This window comes from Leptosomus discolor, chromosome 8 (genome assembly GCF_034619465.1).
Source record: "Leptosomus discolor isolate bLepDis1 chromosome 8, bLepDis1.hap2, whole genome shotgun sequence".
NCBI lineage: Eukaryota > Metazoa > Chordata > Aves > Leptosomiformes > Leptosomidae > Leptosomus > Leptosomus discolor.
In genome coordinates this window covers 60,675,734-60,687,784 of record NC_141398.1, presented here as the reverse complement: position 1 = coordinate 60,687,784, position 12,051 = coordinate 60,675,734, and the positions used below count along the sequence as shown (strand labels likewise).

The 12,051-nt window shown below is 70.7% G+C and overlaps 2 protein-coding genes across 3 annotated transcripts in view; one reads left to right on the top strand and one right to left on the bottom strand.

The window, feature by feature from the left end:
• Nucleotides 1-499: 499 nt before the first annotated feature.
• On the bottom strand, nt 500-7,221 carry SPIRE2 (spire type actin nucleation factor 2). Of its 2 annotated transcripts, none has more exons than XM_086469245.1 (15): nt 7,005-7,221; nt 4,271-4,308; nt 3,640-3,999; nt 3,245-3,325; nt 2,992-3,156; nt 2,802-2,888; nt 2,523-2,646; nt 2,252-2,421; nt 1,989-2,139; nt 1,740-1,873; nt 1,273-1,407; nt 1,125-1,192; nt 1,011-1,038; nt 793-908; nt 500-710 (listed from the first exon to the last, which is right to left on the bottom strand). In XM_086469245.1, the coding sequence occupies exons 1-15, from the start codon at nt 7,219-7,221 to the stop codon at nt 500-502; spliced, it is 2,085 nt and encodes a 694-aa protein (XP_086325371.1). The 2 variants fall into 2 exon arrangements, with proteins under 2 accessions (XP_086325371.1, XP_086325370.1); XM_086469244.1 differs by having other exon boundaries at nt 4,271-4,316; nt 7,007-7,221.
• Nucleotides 7,222-8,342: 1,121 nt separating this feature from the next.
• The window catches only part of FANCA (FA complementation group A), a 40,013-nt gene continuing 36,304 nt past the window's right edge, over nt 8,343-12,051 (top strand). Inside the window, exons 1-3 of the mRNA XM_086468842.1 lie at nt 8,343-8,467; nt 9,820-10,033; nt 11,816-11,969. Of these exons, the coding sequence (XP_086324968.1) occupies nt 8,343-8,467; nt 9,820-10,033; nt 11,816-11,969 (493 nt within the window). The remainder of the gene's footprint in view (nt 8,468-9,819; nt 10,034-11,815; nt 11,970-12,051) is intronic.

The following is a 12,051-nucleotide window of genomic DNA, read 5'->3' as shown; positions in this document are numbered from 1 at the left end:
GGTGGGACACCCAGCCCCGACCCGGAGGGGGGGGGGCGAAGCCGCTCACACCTCCCATCCCCCCGCAGCACCTTCCACCCGAGGCGTGGTCGTCGTCCTTCCCCCCCCCCCCCCCCCCCCCCCCCCCACTCAGGAACAGCCCCGCAGCCCCACGGGCAGCCCAGCGCGTTTATTAACCGGGGTGGGGGACGTACAGAGCGGCCGTGCCAGCCCGCGGCGCTGGGCACCCCGGCGGAGCCGGCACAGACGCGGGGCCGGGGCTGCGGGGCAAAGCCCGGCGGCTGCGGGTGCCCCACGGCGCGAGCCGTCCCCGCAGGGGCCGTGCCAGGATCGGTCCCCCCAGGAGGGGCCGGCAGGCGCCGCCCCCCCGCCCCCAGGAGGGCCCATCAGGTATATAAATATAGAGGCTGTGTGTGTCCACCCTATGTATATATGTACATCCGCGGGCGGGGGCCGCGCCGGGGCGGCCGGCACCCCCCGTCCCCACGCCGGGGACCCTTCACTTGTGCCACGAGTCGCCGTAGAGGGAGCGGGCCTTGGCGGCGCGGCGGGGCGCGGCGTTGAGGACGGCCACGCTGCGGCGGCTGGAGCGGACGACGTCGGTGACGAAGCCGGCGCAGTCGCTGCAGACGTCGCGCAGGACCGAGCCCTGGGCGTAGATGTGGGGGAACTCCTCTTCCACCCGGCGCCAGCACGTGCCCGGCAGCGAGCTGCGGCACAGGGCACGCCGTCAGGGCGGGAGGAGGAGGAAGAGGAGGAGGGAGGAGGAAGGCTCAGGGCCGCGGAACTCACTGGAAGGTCTCTCTCCTCCGCAGCGGCAGGGCTTTGGCCAGCAGCGAGCCCGGGAGGCTCTCGAAGCCCAGCGCGTAGACGGGGATGTGAGCCAGCTTCTTGGAAGGCATCTTCATCTGCCGGGGGGGCGGGTGGGCGTCAGGACGGGGACGGGGGGGGGGGACGGGGGCAGGGGCGGGACGGGGACGCGGTGACACCAGCCAGAGCCGGTCCCTTACCTTCAGGCTGCAGGAGCCGCAGACAGACCTGGGGACGCAGAGAGAGGCGGGTGAGCGGGGCCGTGGCGGGCGCCCTCCCGCCACCCTCCCGGCCCCGCGGCGCGCGGCGCTCACCGTTTGCAGAAGAGGCACGCCGCGGGCCAGGAGAAGAGGGGGAACTTGGCCCGGCAGCAGCAGCAGACCTGCGGGCAGAGCGGGGGTGAGAGCCGGCGGGGGGGGACCCGGGCGGGCGGCGCTCAGCCCCTCCGGCCCCAGCTCCCACCTTGCCCTTCCGCAGGCTGCTGTACAGCTCCTTGCTCTGCAGGAACTTCTCCATCTCGGCCTTGACCAGCACCTTCCGCACGTTGATCATCTCCTCCACGGTGAGGGCCAGGCTCTCCACAGGGTGGCTGAACTCCTGCGGGCGAGGGGGGGACATCAGCCCGGTTTGCCGCGGGTGGGCAGAGCCTCCTGGTGCAGGCAGAGCCTCCCTGGCACGGGCAGAGCCCCTCTGGCACAGGCAGAGCCTCCCTGGCACAGGCAGAGCCTCCCTGGCACGAGCAGAGCCTCCTGGCACGGGCACAGGGCACAGGGCACGGGGTGCCTCAAGCCCCACGTCCTGTGCAGAGGGGGCAGGGAGGCCATGAGGACCCCCCCGGCCACCTTGTGCACCCATGCCAGGCCGCCGTGTGCCCATGGTCATGCCCACACGGTGCCCCCAGCCCGGCCAAGCCCCACGCCAGCACCCACCAGCCAGAGGTGCTTGGAGCTGGTGCCGGGGGCAGCACCGGATCCATCCTCTGGCCTCTCGTCCACGGCACCGAGGGCAGCCCGGGGCGGCGCTGAGGCGTCCGGCAGCGGGTGGCAGCTGGCGGGGACAGAGCCTGCAGGGAGGGACGGGGAGGCCGTGGCAAGGCCACGCTGCCACCGGTGCGGCACGGCCGCCCTGGGGCTGGAGGGGCCGGGGGTGGTGTGGGGCTGGGGAGCCCCGTTGGGTACCTGAGCGGGGCCGGGGCTCGGGCTGCAGCGGCTCCGGCTCGTGGGGCGCATCCTGGCCCCCCCCCAGCTGGCTCTGCAGCTGCGCCAGGTCCTGCTCCGAGAAGGAGCGGTCCCGCTTCAGCGGCACCTCCGTGCCCGGAGAGTCCTCCTCCTGCAAGGCCACGAGCACCGCGTCACAGCGGGGACGCCCTTGTCCCCCCCTGGCATCTCCTGTGTCCCCCCTGACCTCCACCCTCCTGCCCCCACCGGGTCCCCTCTCTTGCCTCGGAGATGTTCATCTCCTCCATCTCGGCCAGGGTGGGAGCCTTGAGCAGGACGCGGGGACGTGGGTGCACCGGCGCGGCACTCGCCGGGGTCCGGGAGAGCTCGAGGCAGGAGCTGGAGGCCAGGCGGCCCGAGCAGGCGTGGGGGATGCAGGGCAGGGAGCTGTAGCCTGCGGACGGGGACGGAGCTCAGTCCCGGCGCGACGGCGACCTGCCGCGGTGCCGGGCACATCGCCGGCGGCCTGGTGCGGTGAGGAGGGGATGCCGGTACCTTTCTGGCCGCGGTACGACATCTCCACGGGCCGAAGCTTCCTCTCCTGCCTGATCTCCTCCAGGATCTTCTCGTGGAGCGTCCTCTGCTTCTGGGGCAGAGGCCGCAGCCGCCGCTCCGACGCCTGCGGGACACACGGACGGGACCTCAGGCGGTGGCCGCAGCTTGGGGCCGAGCACCCTCGGGGTGCCCGGCCAGGTGGGGATGGCACCCATGGGACCCACCAAGCCCAGGCTGGGCGCTGCCACGCTGTGGAGATGTCCCGGTGCCGGCGCTCACCTGCTTCAGCGGGGGCCGGGAGCGGATGAAGTCGAGGATGAGCTCGTGGGCGTCCTTCTTCACCCGCGGGGGGATGTCTCCGTCCACCTGGGAGAGGGCAGAGGGGCCGCGGGCAGCGTCAGCGCCGGGGCCGGTGGGGCACCACGGCGGGGGGGGGGAGCCGGCGCCGGGGCAGCCCTGCCGCGCTCACCATGACCTTGCGGAGTTTGTAGTTGCGGGCGCGGATGTCCTGCATGAGCATCTCGAAGGGGGTGAGCTGGTACTCGGTGGGCAGGGGGTTGTACTGCTTCTCCTGCACCTTCTTCAGCTTCACGCCGTGCCGCAGCTCCCGCATCAGCTGCACCCACAGCCGGGCCTGGTGGTGGTGGGGGGGGGTGATGGACACGGCATCAGCCCCCGCATGGCCCCGGCACAGCCCCCCGCGCCCGGCCACGCCGCCGTACCCAGTCGGTGTTGCGCAGGCTGCCCAGCTCCGCTGCCGGCCGCTCCTCTGCCTCCTCATCCTCCTTCAGCTTCTGCAGCATCTGCCATGGTACGAGACGCCGTCACCCTGCCCCGGCACCCAGCAGCACCGAGGGTCCGGCCGGGACGGTGCCACAGGGCTGCAGCACCGACGTGCATCCCGGTCCCCGCTACGAGCCGTCCCCACCGGCAGCGGGGCGGGCAGGAGCCGGCAGTGCCACGGCACAGCACCCACGGGGAGGGTGTGTGGCCAAATGCCGGCACCGGCAGCCCGGGTCGCCCCAGAGCCCGGTGCTCGCCCCAGCGCTTTGGGCCCACGGGTGGTTACCCCGTCCAGGCAGCGGTGCCGGCTGTGCCGGCGGGCGCCTGCGCTCACCTCCTTGGCATCCCGGATCTTGGCGAGGAAGGCTTTCAGCTCCACGGTCTCGGCGAAGAGAGCCCGGCAGACAGCCTGGTAGTGCGCCTGGGCCTCGGCGGGGTCGGCCAGGCGAGCGGCGCAGCACCGCATGGCCTGCCCGAAGGTGCGCACGGAGCGCGGCGGCCCCTCGCCCCCCTCCTCCTCCTCCTCCTGCCCCCCGTAGCCCTCATCGGCCGTGCCGCAGCCGCTGTCCTCCGAGTCGCTGTTGGTCATCAGGTCGATGAGCTGCTCCAGCCGCGGGCTCAGCTCCCGCTCCTCGTTCTCATCGAGCCCCCAGTCCAGCGCCCGGTAGATGGCGAAGCCCAACGACTGCACCATCTGCGGGGAGACGGCACCGGCTGGGCCCCGGCCAGACCCCGGCACCGGCTGTGCCGCAGGGAGCCCCTCGGCACCAGCTGCGCCCCTGCCCCCCAAGCGCTTGGTGCTGGGTCTCATCCCCCCCCGCTGCCCCCCAGGACCCCATCACCGCAGGGCGAGGGGGGCAGGCGGTGGTGCCCACCAGGGACCCCTGCACCAGGGTGCAATGGCAGACGGGTCAGGTCACCAGCAAGCTGTGGTGGGGCCGGGTGGGTGTCTGGCCCCCACGTACCTGGGCTTCAGCGGAGGGCGTCAGCAGTGGGGGCAGCTCTGGGGGGAGGAGGGCAGAGTCACCACAGGCACCCGTGGCCCCATACCAGCCATCCCCACTGGTGTCACCTCCTGTCCCGCCCCCCGGGGATGCTGCACCCACCCGGGCCCAGCTGTGGGGCACCCAGCGTGGCCACCCTGAGTGAGTCCCAACCCCAGTGGCTCCTACCCCAAGCTGGGACACCCATCCCCAGCAGGTCCCATCTTGACCCAGTCCCAGGACACGGCCCCACGGGGCAACGGGGACCTGCATGTCCCAGCATCGGGCAGCACTCGCAGCCTCCATCGCCCTCCTTGCCCGGTCAGTGCCCAAACAGGCACCAGCCACTTGGTCCCGCTACCTCTGGCTGGACCCAGGAGGCACATCGGGGGTGGCAGCGTCACCCCGTTACCCCTCACCCCTGGGGATGGATGGAGCTGAGAGCTCTGCACCGCAGCGAAATGCCCCCGGTGCTGCTCCGGGCTGTGGGCACCGGCGGCGTGGGCACCGGCAGCGGGTTGTGCCCACCAAACCATGCTGCTTTCCACTGCGGAGCCAGCACGGCTGGAGCATCGCGCACACACACACACACACACACACACGCAATCCCAGGATACACTCGTGGGCAGCTCGGACCCTCCCGGCAGCCAGATGGCCACGGGACAAAGAGCAGGAGTGGCTTTTGCAGCGCCCCAGGGACCCCGGCTCTGCTTTCCTGACAGCAGCCGCAGAGCCGCTTCGCCGGCCCAGGGGAGCGCCGGCCACCAGCTCTCCGTTTAGCTGGTCGATGCGGCAGCCGTGAGGATGTGCCGGCTGCGTAGGGGCCGTGTGCCAGCTCTGTACCGGCCGTGTGCCAGCCAGGCCAGGGGCTGCACGGGAAGGGCAGTGTGTGCGGCAGAGTCACGGTGTCCAGCCTCGCCGTGGTGCCACGCACGAGCCCGACTTCATCCCCTCCTGCTGACTGCGGCTCGGTGCGAGCCAGGCCGGTGGGCTGAGCCTGGCTGGTCCCAGTAGCTCCCTCCAGCCGCTGGGGCATGGCTGAGGAGGGAGCTCCCGTGGGACAGGGAATTGGGGCAGTTCAGGTGAGTGCTGCCAGCTCAGCTGGCCTGGACCCGGCCCTGTGCCCCGGTGGAGATGCCGAGCCATGTGCCAGGGCCGGTGCCGCCGCCTGCAGCAGTGCTGGGAAGCGCCTGGAGCCCCCCCAGCTTTGGGCTTCGCTGCAAAGGGCCCAGATTCATCCCCGGGGAGATGGCTCGGGCTGGCACGGCAGGGTAGGAGGTGTTGCGGTGGCACCGGCTCCGGCACAGCAGCCGTGGTGGCTCAGGGAAGGGTGTGGGGCCGTTCCCGTGTGCAACCGGTGGAGCTGGTGTGACCACGCCACGCCCGGCCGCCGCGGACACGTGCCGTGCCTGTGCGCGGCCCTGCCCTGGGCACCGAGCTGCCCCACGCGCCCTGACCCCCGTGGGCTGCCTGCGCCCTGCTCCCCACCTCCCACCTCAGCTCCGCGCTCGTCCCCCTGCCACCAGGAGCATCCCCTGCCCGGACACCGGCAGCGAGGACACGCGGTGACACCGCAGCGTCCCTGCCCGGCCGTGAGCCTCCCGGGAGGCCTTGCAGCATCCGGCGGGCGCTGAGCACGGGGTGCGCTGGCCTCCCCGCGGGGCGAGGCGGGTGAAGCCGTTGGCCGCGCTCTGTCATTAGGCGCAGGGGCGCTCCTCGCCGCGCCGAGCCGCCTGGCATCACCGCTGGCAGCCGGCCGAGCTTAATGACAGCCCGTAACCACCGCGGCCCTGCCCAGCAGCGCCAACCGCCCGCAGAGAGGGCACGGCCCCGGGTCCGAAGGTCAAGGACGGTGCTGCCCCAAAACGCCCCTCCCGGGGGGTTGCGGGGGGGCACAGGGTGAGCCGGGGTCCTGCGGGGACACAGCGGGCTGGGGACGGGGTCTCCTGCGGGGTCCGAGGGGGCGGGTGCGGCGGGTGTGCCCGTGGGCGTGCAGGCGGGTGTCCCCGTGTCTGTCCGTCTGTCCTTGCCATGTGTCCCGCCTGTCCCGACGGGCTCGGTGTCCTCCAGCCCCACGGTGGGTCCCGGCCCGGTGAGCCCCGCACCCACGGGCACCCTGCACACCCCCACACCCCCTGTCCAGCCTCGCGGAATCACCCGGCCAAGCCCTGCCGGTGCTGGTGCCCGTGCCGGTGCCACACCAACCCTGCACCCCCGAGTCACCGGTACCCGCAGTGACAGCGATGGGCCAGTGCCGGTGCCGACGCCGGTCCCCCCCTTGCCAGGGCCGCGCTTTGGGGTTCGCCCCCATCCCTGCCGGTGCCACCTTCCAGCCCTCCGGTACCGGTGCCGTCCCTCCCCGTCTCTTCGGTGCCGCACTCCCGCAGCCAGTGCCCCCCAGCGACGCCAGTGCCCCCCCCCCCCCCCCCCCCCCATCGCCCTGCCGGTGCCGCTTCCCCTGCGCACCCCCCGCTGCCGGTACCGGTTCTTCTCCACCACCGGTGTTGTGCCCCCCCCCGCGCCTCGCGCTGCCGATACCCCCCGTCCCCAGCGGGCGGCGCGGTGCAGCACCCCCTGCTGGCGCCGGTAAACCCCGTTGCCGATGGCGGCGCCGGTAAGCCCCGTTGCCGGTAAGCCCCGTTGCCGGTAAGCCCCGATGCGGGTAAGCCAGCCCCGGGTGCCGGTAAAGCGCCGTTTCCGCCCCGCGGCGACTTACCCGGCGGCGGTGGAGGAAGCAGGACGGTGCCGTCGCCTCGCAGGCGGATGTCGGCGGTGCGGAGCGGGGCGGCGGGGGCGGCGGCGGCGGCGGCGGCGGCGCGGCAGCCCTGGAAGCAGAGGGCCCAGGCCTGCTCCTCGTTCAGCGGCTGCTCGTAGCACTTCAGCACCTCCTCCAGGGACAGCTCCCGCGGGGCCCCGCCGCCCGCCCGCGCCATCGCCCCATCCCCGCGCGCCCGCTCCCGCCGCTCCCGCCGCTCCCGCCGCTCCCGCCGCCGCCGCACGGGCGGGGCGGGGCCCCGCGGGAGGGGCGGGGGGAAGCGGCTGGAGCGGAGCGGAGCGGAGCGGCTGGCGGAGCAGCGGACCCGCCCCCCCCCCCCCCCCCCCCCCCGCGCGCACACACACACGCACGCGCGCGCACACGCCCTCCGCCCCGCCCGCCCGCCCGCCCGCCGGGGGCGCCCACCGGGAGGGGACGCGGCGGCGCCGAGGGGCACGGGGGGGGGGGGGGGGGGGCGGGACGCGGCGGCTCGGGACGGCCCGGTTTGGCACGGTTCGGTTTGGCTCGGCTCGGCACGGCACGGCACGGCTCGGCACGGCACGGCACGGCACGGCACGGCTCGGCACGGCACGGCTCGGCACGGCACGGCACGGCACGGCACGGCTCGGCTCGGCACGGCACGGCTCGGCACGGCTCGGCTCGGCACGGCACGGCACGGCACGGCTCGGCTCGGCTCGGCTCGGCACGACTCGGCTCGGCTCGGCACGGCTCGGCACGGGCTCGGTACGGCGTGGTACGGCTCGGTATGGCTTTGGCACGGCTCAGCATGGCTCACCCCGGCTGGCAGGGTGCAGGGTCAGGGTGCAGGACTGAGTGCGGGGAGCGTGACAGGGTGCAGGGTACGGGGTGCAGAGCGTGGGTGCCCCCAGGGTGCAGGGCACGTGACGGGGTGCAGGACGCAGTGGCCAGGATGAGGGCTGGGTGCTGGGACACCCCCCCACCCCACCCCCCCCAAGTGACATGGACACGGCTCCTGCTCCCCGAGGGGTCTGTGGTGGCCCCGGCCCGGAGGAGCGAAGGCGGCCGTCCCACGGACCAGACGTGCCACGCGTGGGGCAGGACACGACACGGTGTCAGGACCGGGGGCTCTTCGGGGGAAACACGGCCGGGGGAGCTGGGCTTGGCTCCGGGGAGCCGGCGGAGGGAAGGGTCCGGGCTGGGCCCAGGAACCTCCCCGGGAGGGAAGGAGCAGAGCTGCGGGTGCTGCAGCACGGTTTGGACACGGCCAGGAGCCGGCTGAAGGCGCCGGGATGAGGGGCTGGAGTCTCTGGGGAGACGATGTCCCACGGGAACACGGTGCCGGCAGCGGGCTCACACCCAGGCACCAGTGGGTCCCTCTGGATCCGTGGGACGGGCAGGATGGTCCTGGCGGAGCAGAAAGGACGGCCGGCCCGCCTTGAAAGGTCAGCTAGAGCAAATTAAAGCTCTTGTCATGATGAGCTTCCCATTTCCATGATGGAAGGAGCATAAAACCTCGTTTCGGCTCCATTAACCCATGAGCATAAACTGGGGCCAATCCCAGTGCCGTGCCAGGAGAGGGACGGAGCTGGCACACGGGCGCTGGTCTATCCCAGGACGGTGCCTGTGGCACCACAGGAGAGAGATGCCCTCCAATGCCCGTCCCGGAAAACCTGAGCTGTGCCAGCTCCATCCCTGGGGAAGGGAATGGGAGAAGAGAGCTGGAGAGCTGGGAAAGGCAGCCCCGCGCGGCACCCCGGGGCTGGGGAAGGGACGGGTACGGGTGATCCCGAGTGGCCGTGCCTCCCCGGGGCTACTCAAGTGCCCCATCGCTGGGATGGGAGCGCAGCGCCGGCCTCAGCCCCGGCTGGATGCACCTGCTGCAGGATTGCCGCGTGGCTCCGGCCCCGCCGGAGGAGCAGCTCTCGGCCGCGACGCCGACGCCTGGCTCTGGGCTTTCCGCACCGACAACTGGGATTTGAACGCGAGGTTCGCCCCGGCATCAGCCGGCTTGGGAAGCGCCTTCAGAGGGAGGAAAGCTGCGTGTGCTGCCCGCCGCAGCGGGTCTGTGCCGGGCCGAGCCGGCTGCCGGCTCTCCTGCGCCGCATGCACCTGCCAGCGCCTCCGGACACAGCCAGGGCGGCACCGTCGGGGAGAGGACGCGCGGCGTTTGAAGCCGGCGATAACCCAGCCTGCAGGATGAATGGGAATGCGTTTGAATTACAAAGCACAAAGCCCTTTGCTTTGGGTGAAACTGTAATTAATAGGAAATCAAGACGTAATTAAAAGCTACCGTCTTGGAAAAAATCCAACCAAAGCCGAGTGCGGATGTGCATGGGGGAAATATAATTAAAAAAGAAAGAAATAGGGGGAAAAAAAACCCTAAACCGGTTGGGAAATGGTTGCAGAGCGCTACGGGAGGGTTAGATTTCCCATCTGCTCCGTGTGTGTTTGCAGGCAACACACGCACACGGGTTTCACCTGCCAGAGGCAATAAATCTCCTTAAAAAGCCCCAGGAACCCGAGCTGAGCGCTCAGAGCACCGGCGGGGCTGGGTGCCCCCATCCCACTTCAGACAAACCACGGGCCGTGACGGGAGAGAGCGTTTGACAAGGTGGCTCGCTCGTGCTGCACGCCCGAGCCCGAGGGGCTCTGCCCCGCGTCGCTGCCTGGCGTGCAGCCCCCAGCCCCGGGGGGCAGCGATGCCGAGCTCTCGGCTGCACCTCCCCGTGCCCCCTCGGGTCGGTTCGGCCCCCACAGCGGCGGTTTCCCTCTGGTTTTTCTTTGGTCAAACCAGAGATGAGTCCCTGACTGTGCCCGGTGTAACGGGCCGCTCGCTGCTCACAGAATTTCTGGTTCCCCAAAACGCCCCTGCCCCCGAGTGGCGCGTTGGTCTCCCCGAGGGGGACGCCGAGCCCCGTCCTGCTGCCGTACGCCCCGGTCCGGGGCAGGAGCAGGTCGGCAGCGGGTCTGTGGTGCAACGGCGGCACCAGGCTCCTGGGGGGGATGCTGTAAGAGCTCCCCGCTCTCCTCTCGGCACTCCTGGGGCACGCCGGAACCCCAAGCTCCTTGCCTGAAGAGACCAGGCCGGCCCCTGCAAAGCCGCCCGCCTCGCCGAGTCGCTTTTACCGCGAAGGTCTCTGGGGTTTCGCGCTCCACTTGCCCAGGACGAGCCTTTCTCCGAACAAGGGGAGCGAGCCCCCCCCCAACGCCCGCTGCCCTGCCCTCCTCCAGAGCCGCCAGTCCCACGCCCCAGCCTCTGGGCCAGCCCCGCTCTCGGCACAGCCGGGCTCTGCCGGATCTGCCCCGCTGCGGGAGGAGGGCAAGGCACCGCAGAGGCCGGGAGAGACAGAGACGCTGAATCACAGGGCGTTTGTCAAAGCTCCATTTCCTTGCTGGAGTCCTCTTCGTTAATATTTTAATTAAACCCCATTCTCTGCGCAGGCTGCGTTGACCTCCCCGATAACGCACGGGGGATTAACCACCGCGAGCGCGGCTCTTTGCAGGCCAGCGAGGCCGCGGGGGCCTGCCAGCAGGACCAGTAACGGACATCCACTGTTCCATTGGCACCGGGAAGAGGGACAGGGGCATCCCAGCGGCCCTGAGCCCCACATTCCCAGGCCATGTCCCGGCGGCTGGAGCTCAGCTCAGTGCCGACCCCCAGCTCACAGACAGGCAGCTGCCCCTCGCCTCCAGCCGAAACTACCCTCCCTGCTCCAGCCCACGCTCTCCTCTTTGTACCTTGCTAAAGAATTCCTTTTCTTCTTCCCTCCTTATCTCCGAGAGGTTTGGAGGCAGCTCCTTCCCCCATCCCTCCCTTTCCCCTTCCCTTTCCCCTTCCCCTTCCCTTTCCCCTTCCCTTCCTTCCCCTTCCCTTCCCTTTCCCCTTCCCCTTCCCTTCCTTCCCCTTCCCCTTCCCTTCCCCTTCCCCTTCCCCTTCCCTTTCCCTTTCCCCTTCCCCTTCCCCTTCCCCTTTCCCCTTCCCTTCCTCTTCCTTCCCTTCCCTTCCCTTCCCTTCCCTTCCTTCCCTTCCCTTCCTTCCCTTCCCTTCCCTTCCTTCCCTTCCCTTCCCTTCCCTTCCCTTCCCTTCCCTTCCCTTCCTTCCCTTCCCTTCCCTTCCCTTCCTTCCCTTCCCTTCCCTTCCCTTCCCCTTCCCCTTCCCCTTCCCCTTCCCCTTCCCCTTCCCCTTCCCCTTCCCCTTCCCCTTCCCCTTCCCCTTCCCCTTCCCCTTCCCCTTCCCCTTCCCCTCTATTTCATTCTCACGCAGACAACTCCCTCCTAACCGCGTTAATTACTGGTTCCCCTCAACTCCTCCAGTACCAACCCCCAATCTCACCCCACTCCCCTCGGAGCCCCTTCCTCCCGGCCCTGCCTTCCCACGTCCCACAGCCCCGCTCCCGCCCACCGTCCCCGCTCCCTCGGCCGTCACCGTGTCCTCCATCCCCACCACCTGCCAAAGGAGCCCCCCCGCAGGCGTGTGTCCCCCCCCCGGCAGGCTGCTGCGGGAGAGGCGGCGATTCGCTTTGCCACCTCGGGGCTCCCCCAGCCAGCGCCCCGGGGGGCAGAGGGGACAAACGCTCCCTCTTTTGCTGGGCCCCCGCCAAAACCTGCCACAAATTTGGGGGGTTTACAGCGATTCAGAAACGATTCTGCGAAGGGTTTCGCTCGCGGTCTCCAAGCCGAGATTCGGCGCCGTGGCGACCTTTCGGCAGCCCACGGCACCACCAGTGCCAGACCCGCAGGCTCGCCTTCCCCCGGCGCTGCCGGGAAAGGTTTTCCCCGGCTCTCGGCAGCGAGTGCCGCTGAGTCACCCGCTCCCCGGGGCCAGCGCTGCGATAAAAACCTCCCACGGCCAATTCCAGCACGGCGTTTCCAACGTCCGCAAAGAGCAGCCAACAGCCCCGCGGCTGCTCACCTGCCCTGCGCTGCCGGGGCAGCAAGCACCAGGTGCAGGATTGAGGAGGGTGCTTAGAAACCCCCTTACTTCCCCCGTCTGGATTTAAATATCAAGAATTCTAATTAGTGGATA

Coding starts and splice junctions, on each gene's coding strand:
- SPIRE2 (XM_086469244.1), bottom strand. CDS start 7,221: ATGGCGCGGGCGGGCGGCGGGGCCCCGCGGGAGCTGTCCCTGGAGGAG. Junction 3,326..3,639: donor AGATCCGGGATGCCAAGGAG/GTGAGCGCAGGC, acceptor GTACCATGGCAG/ATGCTGCAGAAGCTGAAGGA. Junction 2,647..2,801: donor CCCGGCCCCCGCTGAAGCAG/GTGAGCGCCGGC, acceptor TGTGTCCCGCAG/GCGTCGGAGCGGCGGCTGCG.